We start from the raw sequence: 15369 nt of genomic DNA, 5'->3' as shown, positions 1-15369 counted from the left end.
AACCACAGAACTTGCACTAGTGAGAAGTATTCAAGCAAAGGCACTTCAAGTTTCATTTCTATCAAGCAAGGACCAACTTGCTGATGTATTGACAAAATCATTGTCCACCACCAGATTTTCAACATTGAGATCGAGCCTCACTATTCTTCCAGATATGCTTGGCTTGTAAGGGCGTATCAACAGTACAAAGAAAGGCACCTCATCTGCCCATACAAAGGACGTGCCAAGCCTGAATCCTCTAGAATAAAATCTGTTGTATACGTTTCATTCTATTACTTGTGATTCTGACATATTGTTACAAAAAATATTCTCACTTTATATATATAAATACCCACTCTATATCCAATACAACAAATGAGAATGAAACAATTCTTTTCAATTCTACACAATTTGCTTGTGTTTAATATGGTATCGAGAGCCTTCTAGAACTCACGTCCATTGTTCCTGGCATTTTTCAATCCAAGCTCAAAAGCTTTCTTCCATGGCTGAAACTCCCAAACTTCCTCCCATTCCTTCTCAAAACAGCAATGTCTCTCCAAATGTTAATCTTCCCTCTTCCATCACAGTGAAATTAGCTCATGATAATTATCTTTTGTGGAAGGCATAAATCATGCCTTATCTCAAAAGACAAAATCTGTTCGGGTATCTTGATGGGACCGTTCTTGCCCCTTAAATGCTTGATAAAAGTACTCAGCAAATTACCCCTAAGTTTCTTACTTGGCAACGACAGGACCAAGCTGTCATGAGCATCCTTATCTCCTCCTTATCTGAACCCTTGATAGCACATATTCTACAAGCATCCACTTCCAGAGAAATATGGGATGTTCTAGTAGATCTGTTTGCTACAAATTCTCAAGCCCGCATTATGCATGTTCAAATGCAGCTTACTACTCTAAAAAAGGGTGCAAACTCCATTGCTGAATATTATCAGCGTGCCAAGCTCCTTTAAAATACCCTTGCCATGGCTGGTAAAACCCTCTCCTCCATTGATTTCATTACTTTTCTCTTGGCTGGCTTGGGGACAGACTACGATTCTGTTGTGGCTTCAATTACTACTCGTTTTGATCCTCTTAACCCTGCACAAGTTTATAGTCATTTACTCACTCATGAGTCTCAGCTAAACCATAAGCATTCCACTCTTACAGCTTCACCTAAGTTTTATGCTTATAATACTCAGAAGCAATCTGGTCACAATGCTTCCTGAGGCATAGGTCCATCTCGAGGTAGGGGTGGTTACAGAGGACGAGGTCGAGGCAGACATGGTGGACGTGTTTCTCCCTTCCCACCCAACTTTTACCCACAAAAACCCACTTCCCAAGTTTGTCACAAACAAGGATACACAATTGATACTTGTTACCATCGTTTTAACTTTAGTTTTCAATCACCTCCACCACCCTCTCTCTCGGCTAACTTCACCTCTAGTCCACATTACACTCAAACATCATCTGCACCTGTTGATAACACTTGGTATCTTGACTCCGCTGCTACATATCATTTCACTCATGATTTTTTTAACCTTTCTCTTAATCCATCTGAGTACACAAGTGAAGAACAAGTTCGTGTAGGTGATGGTAATTCCCTTCCAATTCATCATGTTGGCACTTCAACACTTCCTTCCACCAATGGCAATTTTCTTCTCTCCAAACTCTATCATGTTCCTTTAAGTTTTAAGAATTTAGTTTCTGTTAGAAAATTTTGTGAAGATAATTGTGCATTTTTTTAATTTCAACTCTTCTTTTTTCTGTGTAAAGGATTCCCACACCAAGAAAGTCCTTCTCCAAGGCCATACTAAAGATGGCATGTATGCCTTTCCATCAAGTCCTCTATATCCTCAAGCACATGTTGGTGAACGTGTTTTTGCTTTCCAATGACACATTCAACTAGGTCATCCGTCCATGCAACTCGTTCATAAAATAGTTTCTGAAGTCAGTCTTCCTATCAAATCATCATCTCCACCTGGTCTATGCTCCTCCTGTTGCAAAGCCAAAATCCACCAACTTCCTTATGGCTTCTGTATTCAGACATATGGGGGCCTGCACCAATGTTATCTCGTGGTGGTCTTAGATTTTATCTTTTTTTTTGTAGATGACTACAGTCGGTTTACTTGGATTTTTCCATTAAAATGTAAATCTGACGTAGTCACAGTCTTTCTTTCCTTTAAACGTCATGTAGAACTTCTTTTTAATACAAAAATTCGAGCACTACAATCTAATTGGGGTGGAGAATTTAGAGCTCTTAATAATGTGTTGCAATCTTTTGGTATTTCCCATAGAATTTTCTGTCCATATGCACACTCACAAAATGGTTTGGTGGAAAGAAAACACTGCCATATTGTTGAGACCGGATTTGCTCTCCTTGCACATTCATCACTACCTCATTCATATTGGTCAAATGCTTTTGTCACGACTGGTTTTCTAATTAATAGACTTCCAACTCCAGTTTTAATCAATAAGTCACCTTTTGAAGTCTATTTCATCAAAAGCCAGATTATATGTTTCTAAAGACATTTGGGTGTCAATGTTGGCCTAATCTTCAGCCATATAATAAACACAAGATTAATTTTCGACCACTTCCGTGTGTATTTTTTGGTTATAGCTCCTCTCATCATGGCTATCTTTGTTTTCATGTTCCCACTGCCAAAATGTATGTTTCCAGGAACGTATTGTTTGATGAAAACACATTCCCCTTTTCTGTGTCCTCTACGAACCCACCCACTCAAAATCAGTCCACTCCATCGCACACATTCTTACCAATTTCGTTCCCTTCCAATCATGGGTCCTCACAACCTAACTCCATTTCCCTGCCAATTGCCAACTCAACTCCACAGACCCTTAATTCTTCACCCCACGGCCCTAGCCCAATTAATTCTTCACCTCCTACACATATCACTCCCACCCGTAGCAACAATACAAAACCCACCAACTCAATTCATCATTTCGGCACTTCAGAAACAAGCCCATCATCGGCACTACAAACAAGCCCATCATTTGCCTTAGAAACAAGCCCATCATCCGAAGCTTACCCTTCGAATCCAACCAACCCTCTGCTTCTCCTAGGGCACAACCTCACTCGTCTTCCCTAGTTGTGTCTCTTCCCATCGAGCAACCACTTCCAAACACTCACCCCATGCAAACCAAAGCCAAATCAAATACAACATGCCCCAAATTATGAACAGACGACACCATTTCTTGGCCTTTACCTCGAGCTCATGCGACTATCATCCCAGATGAACCAAAATCTGTCATCGAAGCTTCAAAATTTTCAGAATGGAGACACGCGATGCAGCTTGAATTTGATGCTCTCATGTCCACCAACAGGTGGTCCTTGGTTCCCCCTGCCTCAAATCAGAATCTTGTTGGCTGTAGATGGATATTCAAAACCAAGCTTCTGTCAAATGGCTCTATTGAAAGGAGAAAAACCAGACTTGTAGCCAAGGGCTACAGTCAACTTGGAGGCTTGGATTACAATGAAACCTTCAGTCATGTGGTGAAACCCACTTCAATCAGGTTAGTTCTATCAATCACAATTTCTTTTGGTTGGCCGATACAACAATTAGACGTCCAAAATTCATTTTTGCATGTGAAACTTGTTGAACAAGTCTTTATGACTCAGCCACCTGGGTTTTGTACACCCTCAATTTCCTCATTATGTTTGCAAGCTCAACAAAGCTTTATATAGCCTTAAACAGGCTCCACAAGCCTGGTATGCATGATTGAGTTCTCGATTACTTGAATTGGTCTTTATTGTTTCCAAATCTGATTTGTCGTTCTTTATCTATCGGCATAACTCTGTGGTGCATTTTTTTGGTGTATGTGGATGATATTGTGCTCATTGGCTCTAATTCGGATGTTCTAAAACACATCATTTTGGTTTTAAGCACTGATTTTCCTCTTAAAGACATGGGGGCTTTACATTATTTTTTGGGACTTGAATGTAATTGTACCAGCACTGGACTGAAGTTATCTCAAAGGAAATACATTTTGAAATTACTTAAAAAGACAAACATGTTGAATTGCAAGCCTGTCGGCAGTCCCATGTCTCCTTCCAACAAGTTATCTACATATGATTCAACATTTGTGGAAGACCCCTCCTTTTATAAAAGTATCGTGGGAAGCTTGTAGTACTTATTGTTTAAGGCCATACCTTGCCTTCTCTATCAACCGCGTGTGCCAATTTATGCATGCTCCATGTTTATCTCATTTGGCAAAGTGTTAAAAGAATTTTATGGTATCTAAAACACACATTGGACTATGGTCTCTAGATTACACATTCTCCCATTTCTTCTCTTTCTCTAGCTGCTTACACCGACGTAGACTAGGCTGGCTATCCAGATGATAGAAAATCAACTGGTGGCTATTGTGTTTTTTATGTTAAGAACTTGGTTTCATGGAGTTCAAAGAAGCAATCAACCATAGCTAGATCAAGTACGGAGGTGGAATATAAGGCACTAGCTCATGCTACTTGTGAATTATTGTGGCTGCAATCACTCCTATTTGAGTTGGAAATATTTTTTACTAAACCTCCTACTCTTTACTGTGACAATTTGGGGGCAACTTACCTCTCCATGAATCCAGTAATGCACTCTTGTACCAAACATGTCGACATTGACTATCACTTTGTTCGGGATCGTATTCAAGCAAAGGCACTTCAAGTTTCATTTCTATCAAGCAAGGATAAACTTGCTGATATATTTACAAAACCATTATCCACCACCAAATTTTCAACATTAAGATCGTGCCTCACTATTCTTCCAGATATGCTTGGCTCGTAGGGGCATATAAATAGTACAAAGAAATGCACCTCATTTGCACATACAAAGGACGTGCCAAGCCTGAATCCTCTAGAATAAAATCTATTGTATACGTGTCATTCTATTACTTGTGATTCTGAAATATTGTTACAAAGAATATTCTCACTTTATGTATATAAATACCCACTCTATATCCAATAAAAAAAACGAGAATGAAACAATTATTTTCAATTCTACACAATTTGCTTGTGTTTAATAGGAAGAATAGTAGCAACACATCCATTAAACAAAATATCACTGCATGCAAGCTTTAAGGCAGCTTGGAATTTATCAAAAAATTTCATATTGAAGACTTAGAGGTCAACCTCTTACTCTTCACTTTCCAAACTCCCCAAGACAAGTAGAGGATATTCAACCAAGCTCCTTGGAACTTCAGAGGCCATATGCTTATACTAAAATCGTGGCCACTAAATCCACTTTGCAGGACATAAGTCTAAATTCTTCTATGTTTCATGTGCGAATTCATGGTCTTACTTAAAGTAAAAAATGCAACAAAAATAGGTAATGTTATTTGAAAATTAGTGGAGGTGGATGTAGACCCACAATTTGGGATAACCTGTAAAAAATTTATAAGAATGAAGGTTGAAATAGACATAACCAAGCCTCTCAAGCAAGGCTTTTGGCTCCCTAGAGATTATAGCATAGACATTTGGGTATCATTCAAATATGAAAGACTATCAAATTTTTGTTATGCTTGTGGGAGGCTGGGACACTCACAGATTTTGATTTGTACATTTCTAAAAACCTTCCCCTCAGAGTTACCCTTTGGTTCTTGGCTCAGGGCTGATACGTACAATACAGGATCAAACCCACCACCATAGCAAAATCAAGCACATTTTCAAGCAACAATGCAACTTGACAAAAACATGGAAGGAAATTCGAGAAATACACAATTAATTTGCTTGGATGAACAAAAGGGGAACACAAGCAGCAATAAAACACAACAAGTCGAAAAACTGATGGGAGTAAATAAAGCAAAATGAAAAATTGATGTACTCCCTGAAGCTTCATCACAAGGAACAACTCGATTAAAAGCACCCTCAGATTTATTGTTGAGCTCACATGCAGTAGAATCACTCCAAGCCTTCTATCGGACACAAGCAGTAGAAGCATTTTCAGTCAAAACCCATGGAATGCAATCTTACATTTCGGACCAAGCTCAAACTGCCGCTTCATTGAATCAACAAAAGCCGGTGAGAGTTTCTTCTTAAAAAGATTTATTCTCCAGCAATGATTTCAACCAAAAAGCAAAAGTGTTGGAACAAATCCAAACCGACCCACTTCTGGCATTATTTGCACCGATGCACGGAACATTGCACGGCGGATGGCTCCAAACAAACATTGAACCAACAAGCAGACCTCTTCACGACGGAGCGCTCCCTCAACTCGTGCCTAACCCAGCTACTTCGACTTCCTCAAATGAAGTATTGTTCAAAGAAATAAATTCATCCATTGTTGGCAATAAGTCTTCATCAACAACTGCTGGGTCTCTCAATACCAAATTACAATTAAGCCCATTGAACCCTCTCCCATAATATACAATGAAAGGAACTTCTGAAGTAATGGAGGACCTGCAGGGAAGGAGAGAAGATAAATCGACTTTGGTTCTGTCTCTACACTGTTAATACCTTTTCATCAACAAAAGAGACAAAACCATCTTTTCGTAAAACGAGAAATTTCTCTTTAAAAGCCATGATAGAGGCGGTAAATATGGGAGATATTTTTTCTACAACTGGGAGCCACAAACTGATAGTCAACCTGCATACTTCTCAGATGAGGACAACTACATCAGCAAAGAAAGTCAAAGCTCCAAGTGAACAGTAGCAGCCAAGTCAAGACCAAAAAACAAATCAAGATCCGGATATTCAATGTAAGCCATCTCCCCACTCAACTTTTACTTAACATGGCCCATCAATTAAAGTACAAGCACATATAGCCCAGAAAAAAGCCTATGCAAAATTGAAGTCTCCCATATGGAAAAATATTTCCCTTCACCTAAGATTCAAACTCAAGTTATCAAAATAGTAGACTTTAACAAGTCCCCACCCGAACTTGAGGAAGCGGGTAAACTCAAAAGACAAGCTGCTAAAATTGAACATGGTACACCCTCTATTATTTCTGAAGACCACAAAAGAGTAAAGAAAAAACAGAAAAGCCCAAAGAGAGAGGGAAAACAAGAGAACCTCGCATGCTCTTCAGATGATGCAGATTTGGCTTGCATGTTGCTGAAATTGAAATATGAACCAGTTGGGAAAATTAAGAGAAAAAGAGAAGCATCAAGGTCCATTCCATACCTAGATCTTTTCCAGGTCCATGGTGTTGTATTGGTAATTTTAAATCAATAAGAAAAAGTGGGGGACGCCCAGTGGTGACATCTTTAAGGGAGGATTACAAAATTTAATGGATTGTCATGGATTGATTGATATTGGATATTTGGGCCCATCTTTTACTTGGAGTAATAATAGACATGGGGGAGCAAACATTAGAGAAAGGTTAGATCGGGGGATTGTCAATCAAAAATGGAGAATACATTGAATACTCTTTCTAGATGCTTTCTTGCAAAATCTGATTTCTATGGCATCAGATCATAGTTCACTTCTACTGAGCACAACTGCACATCAGGCCGCACTCATTTAAATTTGAAGAATTTTGGATATACGAACCCCTTAGTCGGATAATTATTCAAAAAGAGTGGAACAAGCAATTCAAAAGAACTCCAACCTACATTTTGTGCAAAAACAATTAAGGCATCCAAAGTAGCATTAAAACTCTGGAATAAAGTTCACTTCGGCAAAATTCATCATCACATTCACAAAATTGAAAGAAATCTTCTTGAAGTGCAATGCTTAACTCCAACTCCACAAAATCGAATGAGAGAACAACAACTCCAATTTGATCTTCAAAAGCAATTGAAGAATGAAGAAACTCCGTGGAGGCAAAAATCTCAAATCTCTTGGCTGACAACAATAGACCTCAACACCAAATTCTATAATCTCTCAACAACCATTCGAAGATGAAGGAATGCAATTGACTCCATCAAACTTGGCCTAGGTATTTGGTCAATGGACCAATTTTTAATTGAAACTTCTTTTCTAGATTATTTCCAGAACATTTATGCTTCTTCGAACCCAATAAATTCTGGACATCTAGAAAACCTTTTTGAAAGGTAGATATCAGACATAGAAAATGATTTCCTTAGTGCAATACCAAATGAAGCATAAATATTCAAAGCCCTAAAACAAATCCCTTGCCAAAAAGCCCATAGACCAGATGGAATGACAACACTCTTCTATAGACACTATTGGGATATTGTCAAAAGTGAAGTAGTCAAAACAATGCAAAATATTTTTCAAAGTGGTAAACTACTGAAACAAATGAACCACACAAATATTGCACTTATCCCAAAAATCCCAAATCCAAGTCAACCTCGACACTATAGACCCATCAGTTTGACCAATGTAAACTACAAAATCATTACTAAAATTCTGGTTGTCTACCTTAAATCTACTCTCCCTAGTATCATTTCTCCTTTAAAGACGGCGTTCGTGCCGGGTCGAAACATAAAAAAAATACACTGATAGCTCATGAGCTATTTCACCACTTGAAGAGAAAGACAAGGAGACAAGGTTTAATGGCAATCAAATTTGATATGGAAAAAACATTTGATTATGTAGAATAAGATTTTTTGTTTAAAGTGATGGAAGTACTTGGATACAGTACAAACTGGATTAATCTCATAAATGAATGCATAACTACAACGTCCTTCTCTATCATTATAAATGGAAGGCATTGGGGTTTTTTTCATGCTTAGAGAGAACTTAGACAAGAGGATCCAATCTCACCTATCTTATTCACTCTATGCACAAAGGTATTATCTAGATTGATATATATTAGAGGAGCAAGAAAATTTCGAGGGGATCCGAATAAGCAGGAGTTGTCCACCAATCACTCACTTATTATTTCTAGATTATCTCATTGTATTCGGGAAGCAAACGTGCGCAGTGCCAAAGCGAGATTGGATAAATCTGATAATAAATCAAGCTCCTAAACTTGGTTTAACGAAATCAGAAAAACTCTCCTTTCAAATCTTTGCAGTAATTGCTATGGACTTCATTTGGAGGAAAATAAATGATATTATCCACAATCATACATCCTTAACTCTTGAAAAGGATTCTCTCCAACTAGACACCATATATCAAGCTCATAAACATGCATGGAAACAAAAGGCAAAGAAAAAACTCAAGGAAAGCTGGATAAAGCCTTCAACGAACCATTTCAGCTATTCATTTGATGCAGCAATTAGGAAATCTTTCTCAACCATTTCAGCCATCTGTCGAGACTCAGAGGGAAGAATTCTGGAGGTTTGGAACTCTAAGATCCAAAGCATCAACCCCACATTTGCAAAAGCCTCAGCAACTCTCCTTGCGACACAAATGGCAAATTATCTGAAAAAAATACCATCAATTTTGGAAGGAGACACTCAAACAGTAATTGACGCTATAACAGATGAAGCGCTTTCACCACAGTGGCAAATACTACCAATCCTAGAAGACATCAACAAAAATCTTCATCTCCGAGTAATTAGAGGATCAAGAAAATACACCGATCACAGAATTAGTGTGTACTCAGTAGCACAACGGGCAACGACTGAAATGATTTTTAGTCTAATACCCCTCATTAGTATTTCTAATTATATTATTCATATAGATAGTGGTAAGGACCCACCTTGAACTTATTGTACTTTATCTTAATTTATATGCTTGTTGAGAAGAAAAAAGTAGAAATTTCTTTCTATATATATATTTTTTTATCTTAAAGCTCTTACGTTGACTCTGGTCAAAACTGACCATTTCCCTACCTTTGACCCGTCAACTCTAGATCAGAAACTTCTACGTAGCATTCCTTCAATAATATTAGCGCGTGTAATCTAGTTTTGGAATTAATTATCCTGCACTGATCCAATCTTTCTGTCTATATAAGGATGTCTGATCTGCTAGGTCTTTTCTTATCCGAATTCATCATTAATTTCACCTCCATCTCAAGTTAATTAAATCTTGCTAGCTAGCTAGCTCTCAAACAACAAGCAGGCAGTAGCAGTAGCAGTAGCAGTAGGCGCAGCAGCAGCTCGATCTATATATAGTCGATTAAGATCAGAATCATCATGATCATGGAAAGCAGCAGCTTAGCATATGTGCTCACGAAGGTTGCCATGTTTGTTCTTGTCCAATCTCTGGTTTATCTCATCCTCTCCAAATCATCGAGCATCTTCTCCAGAAACAACGACAGAAAATCACGTAGTTTTAGACAAGTTCGCTCCCTAAGTATTAACCGGATACTTGCTGCTCTTGGCGACATGCCGGCCGAGCTGTCTCCTATTTCAAGAAGCCCCTGCCAGTCTCCAATCCAAGAAAATTCAAAGCGGCATCATCACACATCTTAGGACTATTAATTCTTGTTTAATTTACTGGTTAATTGTTTGTTTTGGTTTTGGTTTTTCATAGATCGATGGCACAAAGGACGTTGCTGCGAATGTGTAATGATCTATAAACTGATCATAAATGCCAAGTCCATCATGATCTTTACCTTGAATGGTTAATTTCAATTTTCAGACTTCAGTTTCTTTCAGGGTTTTTTTTTTTTTTTTTTTTAAATTTTGAGGCACGAGTTTAACTCATGTTAATTAGTCCAATTAAGGTCCCTTGTTATAAATCCCATAAATTATTAACATAAAATTATATGTGCTCCATTAACGAATTACAAAAAGAAGAAAATGATGGCAACCAAGGATATATATATATATATATATATAGTAAAATTTTTTAAAGAAAAAAGAAGAAGAATTAAAATTTCATGACCAAATAAAAAAAAAAGAATGTCAGATTTTTGTTTCTTGAATGGTGGCTGGTATTAATAAACTTAGTAATGATTTAATAGCTTTAGAATATAAAAAACTATTATACTAATTTGTAGTCTAATATTAAAAATTGATGTGTATGTTAGAAAACTGTTTATCAAATCATTTAGATCTGTTTTCATTATCAGCAGACAGTACTGTATTGTTGTTAAATGGTATGCTCAAATGAAAAATAGTGAAGTAATTGCAGCAGTGGACACAAATGCATCCAACCATATGTACATACCACACACAATCTAGCTACAAAGTAGAATGAGAAGGTGTTTGAACTCTGTGAAACATTATTAGCATTAAAAATATCATCAACTTTTACATTTTTCCATTTTTACTCTCATGTTTGTGTTTGACAAACCATTATGTTACATTACATCTCAAGAATTGAGAGACCCACATCATTGAATTATGGTAATGTCTTGATGAACTGAACAACCGCTTTGACAGCATTTTGTGCTGCAAGGGATCCGAATATCCGAATTGCATTCTCTCCTGATTGTCCTCCGGCCAAGTCCGATAGTCCTCGGATGACTATCACCGGAAAGCCATTTGACAAGCTTGTCTGGAAAGAAAATGTAAAATCACCCACTCTTTGTAAGTTGTTTTCAGTGTACAGAACAAGTTCCAATCAGAAGTTCTACAGCATACTAGTTTTTGTTTTTGATCATCTAAACCGTTATTAGAAGTTTGTTGTTTTGACCTGCGCTAATTAGATTAAGAAACCTAAAAGGAGGGCCATGTGAAAATTGCACTAGTAATTATAGGATTCAGATCTCCTAGAATTCACTTTGACAACTATACGTGTTTCAGGTCCATTTCACGTGTCTATTTCTTTCTTACTCTAGGTCTTAAAGTTCGGATAGAAACTCTAAAAGTATCAAAATCCGTGACTGTAGAGTAAACTTACCATTACTACAGCTGCACTCTCCATGTCAACTGATGACACCCCAAAAGTTCGTATCAGAAAGTCCCTGTAAGCTGCATTATCCACAAAAATGTTGGCTGATGAACCCCTCAATCCTACTACTAACTTAGGCTTTTTTGGGAGGCACAAGCTTGAATTCACACATTGTTGCAGTTCCATCCCCTGAGGTAGTTAAATTCAAAAGGCAATAAATCAATCAAAGGTGGGATAATCTAAATAGGCTTCAAACTTTAGACTTTTTGACAGTCAACAATAGCAGAAAGTCCTCAATGAGATCAGTCGTTTCCTTAACAAGAGGAAAGCCTTAACTTTAAGTCATACCTCCAAGTTGGCAGCAACATCCAGCCATTGCTGACTTGTTTGTGCCCAAAGCAGAGGCCGAGCTGTATTGGGTTTCCCCTGCTCGGAGAAGAATTGCTCAGAATCATATGCAATACTTCCCAATAAATTGGTTCCTTCACCTTTTGGTACATTGTATCTTGCAACATCCAAGTGAGCAACAGCATCAGGGATCGATGGTGCACTGGGGTTCTGTCAACAAAAGGGTTTTTTCCCGACACATAAGCTGAAAAACAAAGGGAGATATGCATGGAAGATGAAATGAGACTAAAGTTATCAACTTAAATATGTACCAGCCAACCCCAAATGCCGGTGTGAGCAAATTGTTTGGGAATGGTAACATCTCCAATGGACAAAGAATCATTTACATTCCCAGCAATGCCAAAATGGACTATCCCTTTTATATCAAACAGATCCAGCATTTGTTGGGTTGCTACTGCAGCATTTACCTGATTGACCAAGACCACATTAAATAAGGCTGAGGTGATACTTCTCCCGAAGCAAGAACAACTAAAAGGTCAAAATTAAGAGAATATAGATTCAGTTTATTCATTCTGAAAGTGAAAAATCAAGCGAAACTGGTTATGTTGGTATTCTTGGTCAACCCCGTATAACAACATGATCACCATTCACAGCAGAGTCTAATTCATTGCTGAATGCTGAGTACTAGCTTTATATGGTGAAGTGCCATTTCATGTGAACACTTGCAATATCTATGGCTATCTCTCAAAGAAATTACTCCAAAATTTGGTGCATCAAACATCAAGACAGATTGAAAGGGCTTATTTTACCATTCCAACTCCACACCTCACGTAGATGACTTTCTTATCAACGATCTTTCCCACCCTAAATCTTCGGCCTGCAATTCCAAGTCGTTTTCTTAAACTACTCCTCAACAACTAAAATAAGTAACCACATATCCAACAAACATATATGGAGAAAAATCAAACCTGCCAAATCCACAAATGGGTGAGTCCTGTGAGGCTTGAAAGCCTCAGTGGCAAGAAAAGCAGTCTCTTCAGGTGGAAACACTGTAACCAGACCGATATATGGCCCTTCAAGGTTTATTTCTTTGATTTCTTTTAAAGATTTCCTCTTTTTTAGTGGAGAAGCAAGTGCAGAAACCAGCAGGAAGAAAACTAAAACCTGCATAACCAAACATTTTCTTACTAGTTTTGCAGCCATGTTTGTGTTATGCTGAAAGAGATTATAACTCATATATATATATATATATATATATATATATTTGACAAATGTCACAACTTCATATAGTATCGATGAGTGATGACATGGACGTGAAATATGCACAAAAAAGAAAGTACAAAAAAAAAATATAAATTATATCGTGCATTATACAATATTGCACTGCTAGCCGGCACTCATGACTTCCAAAGGTTTTTTCTTCCTTTCTTTTCTATAGTATGGCTTTTCAAAGTATAAGATCACGTTGAATGATGAAAATTGATTATCTTACAAATTAATAGCATAGAATATTGTGTGTCAGTGTGAATGGGTTTAAAGCCCAAAATAATTTTCACGACTCAGCCCATCAATAGGGTTATTACAAAAAGACAATATGAGAGAAGCAGACGGGACAAGAATGGACTAGGGATTGAGGATGTCAGGAGGTATGAATGTGTAACGAGAAAGTGAGAAAATGAGAGGGGGTTGGACATGCAAAGTAGACATCCCTCACTACGATCGAGGGACACGCAAGCAAAGAGTCAGATAAAAAGGACAAGGAGTCTACGGTTTCAGGGACTTCCTTTCGGTTGGGACTCTAGGACTTCCAACTTTTGGGTGGTTTCGACTTCTTCTTCAACTTCAGGACAGAGAGTTTTAGAGAGAATATCTTCTCTAGCAAGTAGATCTACAACTCCTATTGTTTAGTAAGAAAAGAGAGGTTATAAGAAACTGTAAATAAGCTTATTATAGTGGAATCTCTCCTCCCCAAACTCTTATGGATGTAAGCCTAGTGTCGAATCACGTAAATCTGTGTGTTCAACTTTTCTTATTTTTTCTGTATTTAAATACTGTTCATACTATGAATATACGCACCGACACCTTACAGCCACACCGGACCACTGCCGACCGATCAAGGCTTGACCCACCCCGAGAATGGATTTTCTTCTCTCCCGGGCCGTGCGTTTTTGGATGTTAAGAAGTAATTTATTGTGAATATCCGTCCGCCTAACATTTTTCATTACGCATAAACTCAAACCGTTCAAACAATTCGCTCCATCCATTCTAAATTTAATCGGAAGTTGTATAACTTTTGACTGCTCATTTTTATAGGAAAAATACTTGAATTGTTATTTCTAATGTAGCTGTTTTTTATATATAAGAATATTCAATCAACTGACCTTAAAAAAAAAATTAATTGCAAGTTGTAACATTTCATCATTATATAAAGGAAAATGTTGCTCTTCCTCTTGGGGGCTCTTGCTAGATTTTTTTTTTTACTTAATGATCAAAGCAATATTTTTTAATAATGTTATAAATTTTTCATTTAAAAAAAATACTTAAAAGAGTTCAAAAAATACATGTAAAAAAAAATCCAAAATACAACTAACGGGAGCCCTTAGGAGGCTGAAGAGTCACCTTTATATAAAAAATGGGTGGGTCCGGATTATGGGTCCTGTTTATTATTATTTTTACTTAATAATTAAGAAAATATTTTTTAATGAAATTATAAATTTATTTTTTTAAAATGTTTAAGGAGATTAAAAAAATATATATAACAAAAAATAAAAAATAAAATCAAAAGGATTGCAAGTCTCGGTGAGGATCATCAGGAGACGTAGCACTCCCCTTTCATATAAAAAAAAAAAAAAAATAGCAAGCCCTTCTCTTGTCATATTTTATAGTATATTTACATGAAGAAATTATAGTTATAATCGTGACTATACAAACGTTGCACAATCATTTTAAAAAAAGTGAATATATACAGAATTCACATAAAAAAATTAATTTTTTAATAGTAAATCTCACTAATCTTTTTCAAAGCGACTGTATAATATTTACGCATTTCACGACTGCATGTAGCATTACTCATTTACATGACATGCATATAGACGAGAAAAATGATACATTCTCAAGAGATTTTAGAAAAATAAATTCATAAACTGACGTGATTTCATATAATATATTATATCTATTTTACAATAAAAGTAACTTTAGAACTTGGCACACCACATTAAGAATTTAAGCCAGCTCAATTTGTAAATTTACTTTTTTTTCTTGATAAATATTTTAGATATAAAGTAATTTCATAAAAATAAACTCACAAACTAATGTGATTTGATCATGCGGTACGTTAGATTTACCTTAAAATAAAATTAGTTTTATAACATGACATTCAATATCAAATCACGTCAATTTATAAAA

The 15369-nt window shown here is 36.8% G+C and overlaps 2 protein-coding genes across 2 annotated transcripts; one reads left to right on the top strand and one right to left on the bottom strand.

Moving 5' to 3' along the window:
- Nucleotides 1–9775: 9775 nt before the first annotated feature.
- LOC108987871 lies at nt 9776–10420 on the top strand. Its single transcript, XM_018960912.2, has one exon. The coding sequence runs from the start codon at nt 9972–9974 to the stop codon at nt 10248–10250; it is 279 nt and encodes a 92-aa protein (XP_018816457.2). The 5' UTR covers nt 9776–9971; the 3' UTR covers nt 10251–10420.
- Nucleotides 10421–10798: 378 nt separating this feature from the next.
- On the bottom strand, nt 10799–12839 carry LOC108987862 (bark storage protein A-like). The gene is made up of 5 exons (XM_035690393.1): nt 12774–12839; nt 12276–12431; nt 11965–12174; nt 11626–11805; nt 10799–11280 (listed from the first exon to the last, which is right to left on the bottom strand). Exons 1-5 carry the CDS (start codon nt 12774–12776, stop codon nt 11125–11127), a joined length of 705 nt encoding a protein of 234 aa, XP_035546286.1. The 5' UTR covers nt 12777–12839; the 3' UTR covers nt 10799–11124.
- Nucleotides 12840–15369: the final 2530 nt, after the last annotated feature.

Source organism: Juglans regia, chromosome 5, assembly GCF_001411555.2.
Source record: "Juglans regia cultivar Chandler chromosome 5, Walnut 2.0, whole genome shotgun sequence".
NCBI lineage: Eukaryota > Viridiplantae > Streptophyta > Magnoliopsida > Fagales > Juglandaceae > Juglans > Juglans regia.
The sequence above is the reverse complement of the archived record's forward strand: the minus strand, read 5'-3'. Positions and strand labels throughout refer to the sequence as shown.

Excerpts from the sequence above, each read along its gene's own strand:
- LOC108987871 (XM_018960912.2), top strand. The coding sequence starts at position 9,972 with ATGATCATGGAAAGCAGCAGCTTAGCATATGTGCTCACGAAGGTTGCC.
- LOC108987862 (XM_035690393.1), bottom strand. Across the intron at positions 12,175-12,275 it reads CCGGCATTTGGGGTTGGCTG|AACCCCAGTGCACCATCGAT; the intron begins GTACATATTTAA and ends TTTTGTTGACAG. Across the intron at positions 11,281-11,625 it reads AGAGTGCAGCTGTAGTAATG|ACAAGCTTGTCAAATGGCTT; the intron begins GTAAGTTTACTC and ends TTTTCTTTCCAG.